Source organism: Calidris pugnax, unplaced genomic scaffold, assembly GCF_001431845.1.
Source record: "Calidris pugnax isolate Ruff unplaced genomic scaffold, ASM143184v1 scaffold8, whole genome shotgun sequence".
Classification (NCBI taxonomy): Eukaryota; Metazoa; Chordata; class Aves; order Charadriiformes; family Scolopacidae; genus Calidris; species Calidris pugnax.
Window position 1 is genome coordinate 904,575 of NW_015090830.1, and position 16,750 is coordinate 921,324.

General features: G+C 40.5%; 1 protein-coding gene across 1 annotated transcript in view; it reads right to left on the bottom strand.

Annotated features, from left to right (window-relative positions):
- ABCA13 (ATP binding cassette subfamily A member 13) overlaps nucleotides 1–14,342 on the bottom strand; it is a 182,501-nt gene extending 168,159 nt beyond the window's left edge. The window contains exons 1-4 of the mRNA XM_014940763.1: nucleotides 14,274–14,342; nucleotides 7,570–7,663; nucleotides 6,749–6,872; nucleotides 1,209–1,400 (exon numbers count right to left, since the gene is read on the bottom strand). Coding sequence (XP_014796249.1) covers nucleotides 1,209–1,400; nucleotides 6,749–6,872; nucleotides 7,570–7,663; nucleotides 14,274–14,342 — 479 coding nt within the window. The remainder of the gene's footprint in view (nucleotides 1–1,208; nucleotides 1,401–6,748; nucleotides 6,873–7,569; nucleotides 7,664–14,273) is intronic.
- Between the last annotated feature and the right edge of the window lie 2,408 nt (nucleotides 14,343–16,750).

Below are 16,750 nucleotides of genomic sequence, written 5' to 3' on the forward strand. Positions count from 1 at the left end.
TTTTACTACGCAGTTGAATTCTGTTTTATGTTATAGGAAGTTCAAGTTTTCTTAAAGTGAAAGCCTGTTTAGCAAAAATATTGCTATTTTTTCATTAGAAGCATAATTAACTGTAAAATAAGCCCCACTTACAAAAACATAAATAGAGAGTTACATTCCTTTCATGTCAAACTTGTATGTGAATACTAGCTTTCAGCACAATTCTTGCTTATTGGTGAAGAAAAACCTAATGAGACAGATTCACAAACAGAAGCAAAAACCACCAGCCACTGCTTTCTGATTCTCTCATTTCTCTTACCCTCCCTGATCCTCATTTGTTCATACACCCACAGAGCTGTGTGCAACTTTAGACCAAAGGATGAGAAGAACATTTAATCTTAAAACAACCAAGTTCTTGATTGCTTCAGTGCAGCTTATTTTGATCCCAAATTGGCCAACAGCCAGTAGGATTTTGCAAAACTCTTTCACCAGCCTCAAATTTCAGTGGATTAAAGACTGAACAATTCCTCACCACTTTCCTCCCCACACCCATCCCACCCCCCTTTTAAATGGAGTTTTTAAAAGCAGGTTTCTGTTGTTCAGAGGGCAGTTTTTAGGGTGATTAATAGCCGCACTTCAGCTACTGCTTTTGAAAACCACCACATAAATTCCAATATTACTAACACACCTACTGCCTGAAATTCCAGACAGCTAGAAACACTGGAGTTTGGCAAAGAAGAACAGGAACGCTAAATACATACTGAAAACTTTCTAGCACTGTGCATTCTGAGCATGAACGAGTGGCCAGTGCTTGACCAGCATAGTAACAACTACATTGGTTAAAACACAAATCCAGTAAGAACTTTAAAAAAAAAAAAAAAACAACAAAAAAAAACCAAAACACTCTAGCTCAGTTTCCACTGGATTTTTCATATAATAAAGAAAATAGCTGGCGGCATTCAGGGTGTGGTGGCTCTGAAGAGCTCTAGGACAATTGCAGGGAAAATCAAGTTGATGGTGAAACTGGAGGGGGAACTGGGAAACAGTAGAGGGGGGTAGATATTTAGGGTATGGAAGAAGGACCAAAAAAAGGCATAAGGCCCAGCTATTACAGAAGAGAAGGCAGCAAGTGCAACCAGAAAACCTCAAAGAAACACCACACTCCCAAGCACAAGCCCCTCAGCAGGATGAGAGCAGCCGTTTGGACGTGCTGTTTCTGAGCTATTAACTTTAGGGGGATTTCCAGGGCAGGGGCGATATCAGCCAGCTGCCACTCGTGCCTCTCTTTGCCATCTGTCCCAGTTTGAGGTAAATCTATCAGAGCTCTGTTCGAGCCACAGTTGAGCCCCACATTGGAAACTTTCGACACCTTCATTGCCACAGCCCTTCCTCTGGCTGCTCTTGAAGACAAGTGCAACCTCCTTTGGAAAAGGAAATGGCAAATGGCATATTAGTTATCAGGCTGAGCTTTATGAAATACTAAAATATTACAGAGCTTTCATTTTCTGAACATCTATGCTAAGTTCTAAAGGATTTTATGTATTTTCAATATAGTAATATGGGACCCTATTTATCTCCTAATAAGAATGCTATGAGATACCGCTGGTTTCTTAATTCAGCACTAGTTACACAAAATTGCAGGAAAATGTCACCATCTTGCCAAAAAGGTAAGAAATTAGACTTCAAAACCAGCTACAGGGACAGACAACACAAGCAATTTTCAGACAGCGTGCCAGTAAAAATGCTTAATTGTTCTACTGCTACTCTCTCAAAGATCCTTCAATGTCTGCTTTCTGGGGCAGAAGATGACATTAACTTACTTGTGTATGTGTAAAGGAAGTCAACAGCATCAGTTGCTAGGAACAATAAAGAGGAGAAGCAAGGGATGACAAAAAGGACAAAAGGAGGAAGACAGTAATTTGTAGGAGTGGGCATACATAATTAGAACTGGGATGTTAGGAAAAGTTGTGTATACGTATATCATTTCATTATCATCCATGGTAACTCTTCCTTAATTGTTGCATAAGGACTGAAATCAAACTAAAGACACACATTCATACAAGCTTTGACCTTGACAAAACACCATAAAAGAGGAAAAAGACTGCATCTCTGTGGGCATGTAAAAGCCATTGCCATTCCCTAGTCATGACTCAGAAATGCTAATTCTGTCCAAATTACCCAGTTACTTAGAATGATAGTAAGAACATTTCAGAGCTCATCTGAGATCTCAGCTATGATGTCCAATGCCATTTAGACTGGTGATTTTCATAAACCTCTCAGCAAACTCTTGTCTCAACCTCACCCCTGTCACCACATTAAAAATTTGTCTCTAAAATTGCAAAGCCCCAGCTGTGCTGGCTCCTGTTCTACACCATCTCAGTACAGCCTGGAGACATGACATCTCCATCAACACCAATATACATGCTGGACAATAGCTTACTTCCCGTCTGCCACAGAAAGGAAAGATCTTTCCCCTCCATGTTGTGTACTATTATAATCCTTCTAGAATGCAATAGACTAAAAAATATAAAGAACCAAAAAATTGTTGTTGTTAGTTGGTTATAAATTGGAGAAAACTTATGTTTAAAATTCCTTTTCTCCCCAACTGACAATCTATAAGCAAGATCACAAAAATTGCTTAGGTTTCTGGTTTCCAATGAAGAAAAGCTGGTCCAGACCACATAGGGTAACTGTTCCAATAAGCTCCTGCAGCATACAGCTATCTTGCAGAATTACTTCTTTTCTTCATTTGAAGATACACATCATTAAATAAATATTTGACCCTCTAAGCAATTTTTATGCAAGTGCTATCATTGTCACTCGGACCTTCATTTTGTTTTTCCACACCTGCTCTCATACACGAGCTTTTCTGACACCACTCCACTAGAGACCCACAGAGGCCCAGGTAACAGTAAAATCAGTAAGAAGAAAGTGACCAGCATGAGTGGAGCTGCTCCAGGACCGGGGCCAAGCTAGCAGCTGATGTGACCCTGAAAGAGGCCATGCCCTCACTGATGGGGCACTATCCCCCAGGATCCTAGCCAGCGGGCAGAGATGGGGGGGGTCACAGGCTCCAGCATCAGCCCCAACACAGCAGAATAAGCACAGGAGTGCAGTCAGGTGCCAAAGGAGACAAAGCTACTACGTGAGACCAAAGGGTCCATCTAGGAGAAGATGCCAGGGACAGACTTAGGGCTACAGGGTGTGGCTGCTCAGGCTACTACTACTTGTTACTAAGTAAAGACAAACAAGCTAATGTGCTTAGAAATAGCATTTTAGAGTCTTATTTCGGTGATCTTTGTAGTTCTAACTCTGAGAAAACTTAAGCTTAGTTTTGTTTTAGATATTGGGACATGTAACAAACAGGTATAGGAGTCTGAGTTGCAAGGGCAAATCCCACCACAATCTGCAAGATTTGCAGTGGAATTAAGAGTACTGGGAATGCTTTGTTCCATGCACATGCATTCTCATTTTTGGGTGTGGGTGTAAGGCCGTAAGACATTGTTCTGTGTGGTTTTTATCTTATTTGCATGCTCTCAGTTTTACTCCATGATCCGTTAAGATGAGGTGGGGATGGAACATTCTGGAAAGAGAAGGGAAAAATGTCCTTTGTCATGGGAGCTCCTAAATATACCTTCTAAATATTTCCTTACTCTGCTCTGAGATACTGCTGGGTGTAACAGGCTAGAGAATCACATCAAAGAGCTGCAAGCCAGCAGCTTTTTCCATGGCTGAAGAGAGAAGCAAGGAACAAAGCCTCTGAGGTGTTGAAAAATGGATGCTTTCTGAGGCATCAGAGGAAGCGGCAGATTTTTCTGCAAATGAAAGTTAATGAAGTAGTTGTAGCCTTCACCTGGCTCATCTTCTTGCCGTGTTGGAAGCTGTTAATGGAGCCTGTTGCCTGGAGAGACAGTGTCACATCTGTGAGGGCATGGCCTGCACTAGGATGACTTCAATCCCTGGCTAAACCCCCATCGTGGAGCAGCCCTGCTCAGGCTGCTCACTGATAAATAGTTATTTGGGTGGTTTATGGCTTTCATAGTGGAGGTTCCAACAGAACTCATAGAATTACTTTTTCCAAAAGGCAACAACTATATTTCAAACTGATAGCACCCATGTGGTACGGTGGTGAAAACAAATGGGTTACGCATCCATGCAAACTATGCACAGTCTTTGATTTACCCTTAAAAATCAACATTGTTGATGCAAAAATGTCCCTGGAAATGATTATAAAGGACTACCTGTGGTTTGATATAAATCCTCAATAATTGGTATTACTGTTCCTATGCCACCCCTTCTCTCCAGTCAACAGAGGGGCATTGCAGGATTTAGTCATGTTTGGCTGATCAGGCTGACAGTCTGTATTCCTAGGGCTGTTGGCAGCCAGCATAAGTCAGAGCAGCCCTGAGGTTGATTTAATTTATACTGATGGACCTGCTGGAATAGACTGACCTCAGAATGAACTTCATCCTACCTTTTTACCCCTTTTCCTTACCTAGGCTATATGCTACTCAGTGTAGCCTACTGAGTGTATAAATATGCATACATGCATTTTATTTTTCAGTTGAAAAATTGAAAGCCACTGAATAATTTCACCAATTCTTAAGTAGGTCTAAGACTGCCTCCAGGAAATTCTTTCCTGCTCTTCTTTCCAGCTGAAACATAATTTGGGCAGTTCAGTCAAAGCAGTGTAAATAATTATGCAGGGCAGTCAATATAGTTCACAGTTTCTAGAGGTTTAAAACACTTAGATGGCATCTGGACTAGTGATATAAATAAAACGTATCCTTTTAGGAAAAAAATCTTTCAAAAAAGCCAACAGCTATTGTACCTCAACCTAGTAATATGTCATTGCCACTGCAAGTAACAGGCTACAAGCTTTGTACTGAGTTTGTAAGACCACAGCACAGAGGCTTGACACCTTTGCTTTGTCTGATCTTGCTTTAACGTGCCTGCAGTTTGTTTTTGACTTGGTCTAGTTTTAACTTTTTTTTTTCCCCCACTGGCCAGATGGCTATGGCCATTTGCTTTACTTTCACTTGTCATTGTATAATACCACCATAGTTTTATACAGATAGTAGTAATAAACAATCTTTCAGTGCAAAATGAGATATTTATGATTAACATAGCAAAGCAGCGCAGAGGAACACAGGTCCAGTATAATAGTAGAGGCCTTGAGAAGTGGGGACACAGGATGGACTGTGTCAGAGTACAGGTCCAGGATGATAGGAGATGGGTGCCACAGGCTGGCACTGAGGACCCCATAGCTATAAACAACTCACCAGTTGTCAGTGACAAAACTAATTTATAAGTATCAAGAAAAAAGAACAGGTACCTAACATATGTAAAAAATATCATATAAATTCAGATGTATCACAGAGATGCAGACCAGGGGAGAAAAAGCAAGGTATAAAAGCATTAGCAAATGTAAGTAACCCCAAGTGCACCCCAGAATGAAAAAGAAGGGATCAAAAGCACATTCCTCCAGATCATGATTTGGCATAATAACCCCACTACCACCAGACTGCAGCCACTGGCCTTATGATCCAGTGCAGCAGTGGAAAGATAAGCATAACCCCAGGGAAAGGAATAGAAACTAAGAGGTTGTGTAACAATTTTAACTGTATTATTATTATTGACATAATTTTTTTTTAGGGATATTACTGTAATGCTGTTATTTCTGTATATAAGTATTTTGTGTAATACTAGATATGGACTAATAATGATTTGTGGCTTAAACTGTTAAGATTTGCCTAACAATTTATTACTTTATGTAGAAGGTGTTTGCCCATAAACAATATTTTTTTTGCAGGGTCTTATGCTCAATCAACTCCTCTCTACATTTACAAATACGAACAGACTGTCTAGATCAAACGGCAAGTATTATGGCCTATTACTGTGAAACTGAAGCTTTCCAACTTGCTGCATGTTGATACTGCTATCTATAAAATTCTACAATAATAAACCATAAAAACTTGATGCTCTTACATACTTACCGGGCTCAAACCTCTAAGATCTTTTTAGGTTGATATTCTCAATTTTCTAAGAATAAACATACATATATACACACATAAATTTTGATAACCTTGCCTTAACTTTATTGTCTGCACCCTTCAGCCAATTTGCATAAGTGTCTTGCATCTCAATACTTTTCAGTATTTTGAAGTAGATGAAATTATCACATTTCTTAAAGGAAAAGCCCAAATCCAAGTTCCTCTTTTTTCTTTCTACATTCCAGGATCTTGTCATAAGGCTTTCTTACAGACTACTTCAAGTTCTTTTTGTTACAGAGCTGCTAGTCCTTTTTGGCCCTTTGTCAGTTTGACTCAAGTTATTCTTGTTTTGCTTTTCTTTTTCTCCTATTATGTATGGTCCCGAACTATTCAAAGTTTAAATCTATATGTGATACGCTTTTTGTTGCTCAGTCTCACCCTCACGTAATAAAAGACTTTCTAGTAAAGGATAAAAGGATGCTCTTTCATGGCAGTAGGCAAGGGCAAGAGTATCACAAGGTACCTCTCCAGTTTCCCCCCCCAAACAGTTTTCAGTATCTAATAAACAGCATGAAATGCCCAAGCAAGGCAAACAAAAATTAGAAAGAGGCATGACAAAAGCCCTACATCTTTTGCATTCATAAGGACACTGAAGGCAACTTTTAACACATAATAACAAAGCTCCTGTTCTACCTGCCAACAAGACAGTAAGAACCTTTGCTGTAGAAAAAGATGCACTGTGATACTGACAACTCTGTCAAATTCATGTAACTTACTGTAAGCGGTTGGTTTTCTGTCTTGTGTAACTAGTATTCTTGCATCTTGAACCAACATTACAGAAAAGGGTCCGCATGAAAGGATAAAGGCCCCGACTTGGTAAATCCCGAGCTTCTAAGTAACCTAAAACCACACAGTGGCAGAATTAAAAACAGAAACATTGCAACCACAAACCTGTACCATCACATTGTGTTACCTTCTGTGGCTTTTTAAATTTCAAAGTATAAAGCAACTTTTTGCTTATTTTGAAGTATAAGAAATAGCTATAGGGTTCATATTTAATTTAATTTCTCTGTTTAAATCAGCTAAAATTGAGAAATAATTGAAAGATGATTTCCCTTTTCCTCTGGATAACCTTCTTTTAGCAACCATTACATCAAAATTAAGAGAATAAAATGAGAAGGAGATAAAAAAGCTAACATTTGGGCTAGTACTTTTAGTGAATACTCAGAATTGAAAGATGCAGAAATGGGGCATTTATTACATGTACATTATACTTAAAAATCCTAATTTTATTGAAATTCAGGTGCTCTTTTTTTGAGATGTACCATTAGAAACTGCACTGTTAGTAAACCATCCTTCATTCCTCAGGAACTGTACCTGATGTATAAAAGTTGGCTCTGCTGTATCCCAAACCAGGACACCCACCTAGCTATGGCTTGCTCAGATCCACAGCTAGACAAGACTGAATCCTCCTGTAGGATTCTTTCCATTGACTGCACAATATTTAGGTCCCCCATTCTAGGATATCTTTGCTATTTCCTAAATACTTCTACAAGCAGTGGTGCCCAAAATAGAACACAGAACAAACAAAACATACAGTTTTCCTTATATTTAGGGGGCTCCTGGAAGCGGATTGCAGCCAGAATCAAAAAAAGCACACATGGCCAGAGTATTTCAGTGAGAGACAAGACCTGAAAAAGAAAAGCAAAACTCCATCAGTACTGTAGTAAACAGGATTTGGGAACAAAAAATTAAAATTCATATATCCTTTAATAAAAACCATTCAATATCCCCTCTACAACTACTTAAGGGAAAATAACATCATTAAAATAAAATTAGCAATTAAGACTTGCATTTAAAACCCTTATAACTTTTCCAAATACACTACTTTCAGAGTACAAAAGCAATTTTCACTTCTGTTTATAGTGTTTGTCGGTGTTTCCCTCTGGCCAACACAGTGACTCTGACAATGCGATGCCAGTGACATTCAGATCTCCTCTACCGGAGCCTTCTAAAAAGCCAGCAGCATTCTGCACCTTGCTGCAACTCCTCATGCCCTCCTGAAGCCTGCTGTCCTGGAGGCCTACCTCCTTGTTCTTCCCTGGCTACCTGACCGCTGCCATTCACACCCTTTCATTCCCCTGCAGTCACCTCTCTCCAAAAGCTGCCTTTGTCACCTCCATCAGCTTGTGAGACCAAGCTAATGGGCCTGAGGCTGCCCACCGCCACGCTTCTTGCTTCCCTGCCTTCCTATTTCCAGGGCTGCGAGGAAAAGGCCCCCAGGCTGTGGGGCTCACAGATTTTGAGTTGGTCTCCTCCGGGCAAATTGCACGTACACACTATGTGCTTGCCATTCTGCAGAGAGGATGCAAAGCCCCAAAAGGATTGCTTGGAAACAAAAAAAAAAAAACAAACCCAAACAAAAAACATCACAATCTGAAACAAGCAACAACAAACAAAACCAACCATCTCGATTTTCAGCTGCAAAAACAAAGAAACTGTTACTCAGCCAACTTTCGAAAGACTTCTAGATTCACTGACAAAAGTGATAGGAAAGTGTGAATATTGAATTCAGCAACAGACATGTAGTAGAAATTTACGAAGAATCACACTAAAGATCTCCCATTAGTGGCTATTAACTTCTCTGAAGCATACTGGGAATTTTTATTTCTAAACTGTCCAACTGAATCAAATCCCACTGGGGAAGTGATTCCTAAACTTGCGTAGGTTAGAAAAATATCTGAAAGAGTAGTATAATGCTTAAGAACAAAATCTAATGGCAGATTTTTCCCTGAGGAAAGGGCTTGCTCTGCTGAACATGACGCAAGGAACTAAAGGCTTCCTGAAAATTAGGGAAATTGCCATTTATCTAAACTGAACACACTCCAAACCCAGTAAGAGCCAACAAAAAAAAAAAAAAAAAAAAAAAAAGAAGCAAGGCCTGCTGCTTTCAAATTTGTACGGAGCAGCGAGGGCTGGCTACTCCCTAAGGCATGGGGAGCCATGCATGGCAACACCTCCCACGGGACTCCATAAGGTGAGCAGGGGAGGGCAATCCTAGCCATCACAAACAGCTTCAACCAGGGGTCCAGATCCTCCAGGCAAAGTCACAATGATGAGTCAGGACCACGGTCGAGCCAGAAAGACAGCAGCTGTGCTCAAGAGCTGAGCTGGAGAGTTGTGCTCCTGCAGGCAGGAGCTGAGGGCTCAAAAGCCCCATTTAGGCTAAGGCCTGGGCCCAGGTGGAGCTGGTCAGGGCCATTAAGGCTTAGCAGTGCCCCCAGGGCACTGGCAACAGCATCTGCTCCTTACCCATACCTCTTATCTAGGATCAGAGGCAGACCCACAATCACCAGGAGAGACTATTGTAAGGTCTAACTAAGCCAGAGACTACTCCTCCTACTGAGTTTAAATAGGGGCAGGGCTCAGTGTGTGCGTGGTGGCCCCAGTGAAGCTGTTCAGGGCCATTAAGACCTATCAGTGGCTTCAAATGCTGACACCTGTGGGCAGAAGTGTAGGTGTATTTAGGTATTCACTTGAGAATGCCCTCAACATAGGATAGAGCTATTTATCGTTTGCTCTTCTTTGCCTCCTACTCATCTTTATCTAATCTGGAGAAGCCCTTTGGGATTCTGCAGCATGGAGACCATCTCCGGGGAACTTGTGGACTAACCAAATTCTTCTGATTTCAAGCGTTCTGTTCTGTTCTCTATCTGCTCTACTGAACTGGACTTTTACTAGGGGATTCCTTTACCTCTTGCAAGCAGATCAAGCATAAGCAAACAAATTGAAAGTGCGGTTGGCTCAATAGCTTTCAAGTCCCTTGCACAATATCCTGAATCATACCTGTGACCCCCCAGGCACTAAAATAACAATGCCAGCTTTTTGCTTCTTCAGTACAACAACGAGGACAGAACACGTATTTATGTAAATAAAACCATGGTGAGGAGCCACCACAGCTAATTCCAGGCAGCTCTACAGCTGAAAGCACAGGACTGAGCTCATGGCTAAAACAAGTCACTGGTTGTCACCTACCAAACTTACTTGACCTGTTCCTGGGCTTTTTTGCCTGCAACTACGTTTTAGAAATTTTTTGAACTTTAGGAGTTTGACCCACTTAGAATTGCTGCTGGATTATCAGGTGGTATGTAGAACTCAAAGCAGACAAAGGAGAAGAAATAAGCCATTTATCGGTTTAACTGAGTGTCATCTGGCTAGAAATACAAGAGAATAAATGCTGGCTAGAAAAGTCACATAGGCTGTAACATAGTAGGATACGCCAGCTACAGAACAGTTGAGGACTGTCTTCTGGTTTAAGATCTTCCAAAATTAATTCACTTAGTCAGAATATCCAAAAATCTGGCATGTGTGGAAGGGTTATTATTCCAAATCTGGGACAAATAAGGCAAAGATTCTTAAAATGCAAAAATACAACAGCAGCATTTTTTTTTAAATGGGCAAATTATCTTTTTTTTTTGTAGTAACAAACCTGGGGATCAACATGATCATTGCACAATGACACTAGCATTGGACTGGGGTAGAAAGTCAGAATCACAGAATTGTAAGGGTTGGAAGGAACCTTTGGAGATCATCTAGTCTAAACCCCTTGCCAAAGCAGGGTCACCTCAAGCAGGCTAGACAGGAATATATCCAGACAGGTTTTGAATATCTCCAGAGAAGGAGACTCCACAACCTCTGTGGCAGCCTGTCCCAGTGCTCTGCCACCCTCAAAGTAAAGAAGTTTTTCCATGTGTGCAGACAGAACTTCTGTGGTCCATTGCCCCTTGTCCTGTAACCAGGGACCACTAAGAGCCTGATCCCATCCTCTTGACCCCCACCCTTTAGATATTTATAGGCATTGATGAGATCCCCTCTCAGTCGTCTTCTCTCCGGGCTAAACAGACCCAGGTGTCTCAGCCTTTCCTCACAAAAGAGATGCTCCAATCCCTTGATCATCTAATCAAATAAGAGCTGTAAACAATTGTTACTCTTATTCCGGGCTGCATTCTCTTTGGTTGTTGTCATTCACCTGAGAAACCTCATTACACCTAAAGAATAGGGTAAAGAGCAATGATTTTGGGGAATCTATAAAATTCATGGTTTAATAAATATATCAATTTCTCAACTGGAGAAAAACAGGCAGTCAAGCAAGCGTAGGCCTATTAGAATAACTTCTGTTGTTTAGAAGTTTTTTGGAAAACATAGTTTCTTCCTTTTCCATTTATCTCCAAAATTTCAGTATAGATTAATGGCTATCAGAGGTAGACTTCTCAGTCTAATATGCTTATGCTTTTCTTTATTAGAGTACCATGGATGTTGATAATAGCAATTGCAGAGAACCTAGGAATATTAAGAAATAATCCCATTGTCCACATTGCCATAAACTGTGCCAGCTGTCCTTATTACCATCTCAACCATGGCATGGGTAGCAACCGCAGCAATGCAACAGCAGCAACCATGCAGCTGATGCTTGCAGTCTGAAACAGTTGGTGGTTTTTTTCTAACTTCCGAAAGAGCCTTTAGCTGTCCTGCTCTTTGGTAAACTCGTGATTTTTTTTTAGACGAATAAAGCAAACCCAACTCAGCTGGCTTCCAGCAGAGCCTGTGATTAGAGGGGAATTTGGGATAAGTAGAAGAACTGAGAAGGCAGTTGCAGAGGCAACAACAGGTTAGACTGAAGTGGAAATAGATCGGAGGACTCAATGAACCATCAGTGTGTTGCAGACATTAAGAAAGCAAAATTGATCTTACTGAGCAAGTTATTCCCGGTAAAGGTGGGAAGTAATGCTGCTGTACAAGGCATATTCATGGTAAAATAGGAAAGACAGCAACAGAAGAAGCTCCAAAGAAAGGGATTTTGAAAGATGGCAGCCCCTCTGCAGCTGCTTTGCAAAGGCACGGAGGGGAACTGGAGTCTGATTGCTCGTGCCAGCTCTGGTGAGTTGCACCTGGGAAGAATGGTGAATCTGGCAGCGGAGCATTAGGACCTGGCTGATAAAGGCAGTCAACTTTGTAACCACTCACTGCTATGTTATTTTATTTTTATTTTTTTGCACTGATGCAAAAACATACATGTGCAAAACAGAGGGCACTCTAAAGTAAGCAAATTTTAGGGCTGTTTATGTCTTTGGAAGGAAGGAGTGTGAACTGTTAAGGACAGAAGCAGGGAAAAGATGACACTCATTGTAGGGGCAGATGAAGAGCAAGAATCATACCAGCATTTTCTCTCATGCTTAACATTAATCCAAAATGAAAATAATTAATAATAACAAGTTTTTTTTAAAAAAGGCATAGCTTTGGGATAGGCTATGTTTCTGTTTTCTCCTAATAGTCGTATTAGCAACTACATAGTCCAAGCAATTCACAACTTGATTATAACCCCAGTTCTCCTTTAAATTGGAGTATCAGGACAAGGGAATTTGGGAATCACATTTTGTACTTTACCTATCTGCAAATTTGGATAGTAATAAATACTACATAAACAATAGTTAAGAAATGCAGTGACAGAAAACTTAAGTAATACAGTTGCCTGGTAGTGTGTACCTATCTCCTGAGCTTCCATAATCTGTAGTTCAGAAGCAAAAGCTTCCAAAAACTCAGAATGAGAAGGTATCTTCTATGCAGTGGCAATTTCAAACTTCAACTGTTGTCTAAACACACACGTTATCCTGTGCTGATTTTGAATCATGTTAGTAAGAGATGCTGATGCCTGCCTGAATTTCAATCAAAACACCTACTCTTTACAGAACATTTATGTCTGTCACAGCTCCTTTACCCTTCACCATGTGATATCAATTAATACCACATGACAGTTCTGATACATCATTAGTGCCACAGACCACACTTGTCTTCTAGCCCTAACTGCTGGTAAATAACCATGAGAAGACAATCACCTTCTGCAGACAGATCAACACAATACAGAGCCGAAGCACACCAGATCTTTCAGCGAGGTCATATCTCTTCAGATTCAGAGGCCCTTTGTATAGGTAGGCAATGGATACACCTGAATTTCTCCTTGGGTAATTGCAAATGGAGCACCTTCATGGCTCAGTGCTCAGAAAATGAGCATATATGGAGGTTTTGCAAATTACCCAGGGCAGCTCCTGGCTCTGGACAGTCAGAATTAAGTTTGCTTTGGATCCTTTATTGTATTTCCTGGTTAGGGGGAGTCTGCGTCTCAGTGAGCTCTCTGTTCACGAAAGGTACCAATAAGGCAAACTTAAATGAGTTAAGATTTTGTCCTTCAAAAATAGACATGAGGGGAAACTAGACAGAGCAAGGAGAGAAATAGATCAGCATGGAGGAGAACAGGAGATACTTAGAGGCCACTTAATGCACACCGATTGAAGCACAAGGAACAGGGAGTTCCTTGTTACAGAAGTGTTTAGGAATGAAGAAGAATATAACCAACAGTATCCCTCCCTCAAAAATACCTTTCACATTAAAAAACATCACTTGAAATCATTTGGAGAAGAAATTCTCTAAATCACAACTTTATTTAAGTGAAATATTTCTGAAATGAAAATCTGTCTGTTTATTTAAATGAGATAATCTTATCCGAAGCAGCCAGCATCCCTCATTGCAAATCCCCACATCACCAGAGACAAGGGAAATCAATGAGAAACTATTAATTGCAGTGACACATTTTACCAAAAATATGCTATCTCACTTGAGAGAATTATTTTCCTTTTATCTTAAATTTAAAAAATTATAGTAAAAGCAAACAATGACATCTCATCTCATGTTTGAGTATTATTTTAACTTTGACTGCTGTTGAAGTAGCTGCCACATTCTTCTGCGTGTTGGAATTTGAAAGCTTAAATTAGGCTTTGTAGGGTGGACAAGAAAGGATATTTAGAAGTATATGCAATTTTAATATACAGTCCTTGCATTCCTCATAGCTAGATTTTTATCTCAATTGTGCAAGCTTTCTTACATTATCAATGAGTACCTGTAATGTGAAGGAAATTCATGTTCATCCTCCCCACTGCTAGAAACACTGGTAGCATCTAATGATAATTAAAAGATAAGCTGTGGCTCTTCAAAAGTTTTATGAGATTTCCTATCTCATTTGCAAATTTGGGAGCATTGATGTGTTCAGCCATTTTAGAGTTAAAACACACTGTTGTTCTCTACTTGGGTTTTCAACAATTAGGAGACCAAAGGCAAAACAAGGCAGTCAGCCTGTCGCTACCAATCTGCTGTGAAAAGGGAAAATTAAGGTAGATAGAAACACTCTTTCCAACAGATACTAAAAGGAGACTTAAAATATTCCTTTCTTTATCGTTTCCAAAAACTCACCGGTTGCCTCACACGGCAGAGCCAATTCTTCCAAAATAGAGCCTTGAACTGGTGTACAGCATGCCCCATATCGCCTTCTCTTCCCTTCACCCGCTTGCAGAGTGGCTTCTTAAGGACTTTCTAACTCAGAATCATCTCACCAAGCAGTCTGAACGTATTATTCAGTAGCTGATTAATTCCAGCGCTAGAGAATGGTGCAAGAGATTTGCCTGCTTGCTGAGAAAAGATGAGATTATGTTTCTGCCTCTTGTTTTGCATTCGTTGAGAAATCTCATCTTTCCATTTGTTCAGTGCAATGAACAGTAAGGGGATGGGTTTGTATAAATGCCTTCAGGGTGCTTTACTACACAGTATATATCCTGCACTCATTTCTACTTTTCTGGAATAAAAATGAATGCAAACAACAGGGAAAAAGGATATGTAACACACATTTGTCTTTTTCCAGAGTTTGGTGACTTTCTGTCACTGCAGAGTTCATGTAATTTAGCATGCGTATGCTTAGATTTTTGGAAAAAGAAAAAAAAGAATAGTAGGGAAATAAGTGACCTGTTTAACCACATAGCCCTATAAATGTCTGTATACTTCTAGAACACCCTTATAAGTACACATCTAGTATTTAAGCGGTCCTATTACATCATCATATGGCTGTTTAATTTGATATTATAAAGGGGGTGTGTTTGACATATCATTCTCCTTTTTCAGTATACATTACCTACATAGATGTGGAATATTCCGACAAGTCAGAAAACCGTGTTAATTAATTGCCACATGCCACCCAGGATGAAAATTGGTCTTCCAGCACTTCCTTCAGCAAAGAGGAGGGAGGGCAATTCCTGGACCTGCTGGGGGTGATCTGGAGGAGAGGAGCCGGTACATACCTGTGGCAGCAGGGCCACCTGGAGAGGCAGCAGGTGTCTGCTGGTGCAGAGCTGGGCTGTTTCACTGTGGCGGGGGGGGAGGATGACTGCTCTGCCCATGGGAAATGCCACCTTGAGCAGAAGAGTAAGCTTTCTGTACGTTTTGTTCTATCCAAATGAATTGCCTAAGATAGAATCTGATCCCCAAAATTTCTCTCTGTGGTCGATGGAGACACAGAACACAGTCGTTACAGAAGGTGATTCAAACCACCTAAAATCTGAATCATGAATCACATACGCGCACACACATTAGGACAGTGAAATGCCTGAACAAATTTTCTTTATTTCTCATTATTGCTGAGTGAATTGGACATTACACTTTCTGCAAAATGTGTTAATAATGAATGAGGGAGTCACCTTAACATTCATGGCTATTTTCCCATATTAAGAAGAAAATCCCTCAAAATCTGAAAACTTTTTGGATACAGAAGTGACCAGAATCCCAATTTCCACTAGACTTGAGCTAAGGCAGCAATCTAGAAAGATTAGTAAACCTGATGATACTTCTGCAATGAGCAGCTGCACATCTGCAGGTCCACTGAGCTCTGCCAGTTCCCATGGGATGAGGTTCAGCTGGTGTCTTATGTCCAGTGTCTAAGCTTCCCTTTTCCAAATTTTGCATTTGGGTCACCCAGCAGCAGTTTTTGGCGCTCCAGAGGATGTTGTGAAGCTTAGTTACTCCACTACAGTTAAATTAATTGCTTTATCTGTTAAAAAAAGTATTTTAAATGGTGCAAATTTCTGTTTTAATTTTTACATTTTCCATGGGCTCAAGGCATAGAGAAAAAACTGAATATATAGATATCATGAATTTCTAAGTTTTTACATACTGGTAAAAATCGCATCCCAGCAAAGCAGAAATCACAGATGCAGTTTGTGCTGAATGCACAGTCTGTTCTGACACAGAATATGACTAGCTGAATTCCTTTCTTCGTCAAATATGGTGGGATTTCCTTTTGTTTTCTCTGCTTAAGATTGAAAAATTACTGTAATAATCATTGCATCTAAAGATAAGCCATGAAGCTGGTGAAGCATCTAGAGCACAAGTCTTATGAGGAGCAGCTGAGGGAGCTGTGGTTCTTTGGTCTGGAGAAAAGGAGGCTGAGGGGAGACCTTATTGCTCTTTACAACTACCTGAAAAGAGGTCTTAGCCAGGTGGGGGTTTGTCTCTTCTCGCACATGACAAGTGTTAAAATGAGAGGAAATGGTTGTATGATTGTATGATTTAGCTTCAGATAGAAATGTGAAAGTCCTCAGGACATAGTTGAAAAACTAAGTAGCTCAGTGTTTACCTGAATGATGTACCTCTAAGGCAGGATTAATTAGTTATGTATGAAGGTGGGTCTACTGCGCACATCTTCTGTTCTTCCATTAACCCATTTTTGACTCCACTTCTCTGTCATGGTACTGCCAAAGTGTGCACCTCCTGTAATCATCACGCATGTTACCATCTTTCTGCTTCCTCCAGTGCTGAAGAGCAGCCCTCATGCTGTGCAACAGAGACAAGTCCCCCACATCTCACATCTCCCATCATCCCCCTTCTCTGGGGCTCTCCTCATG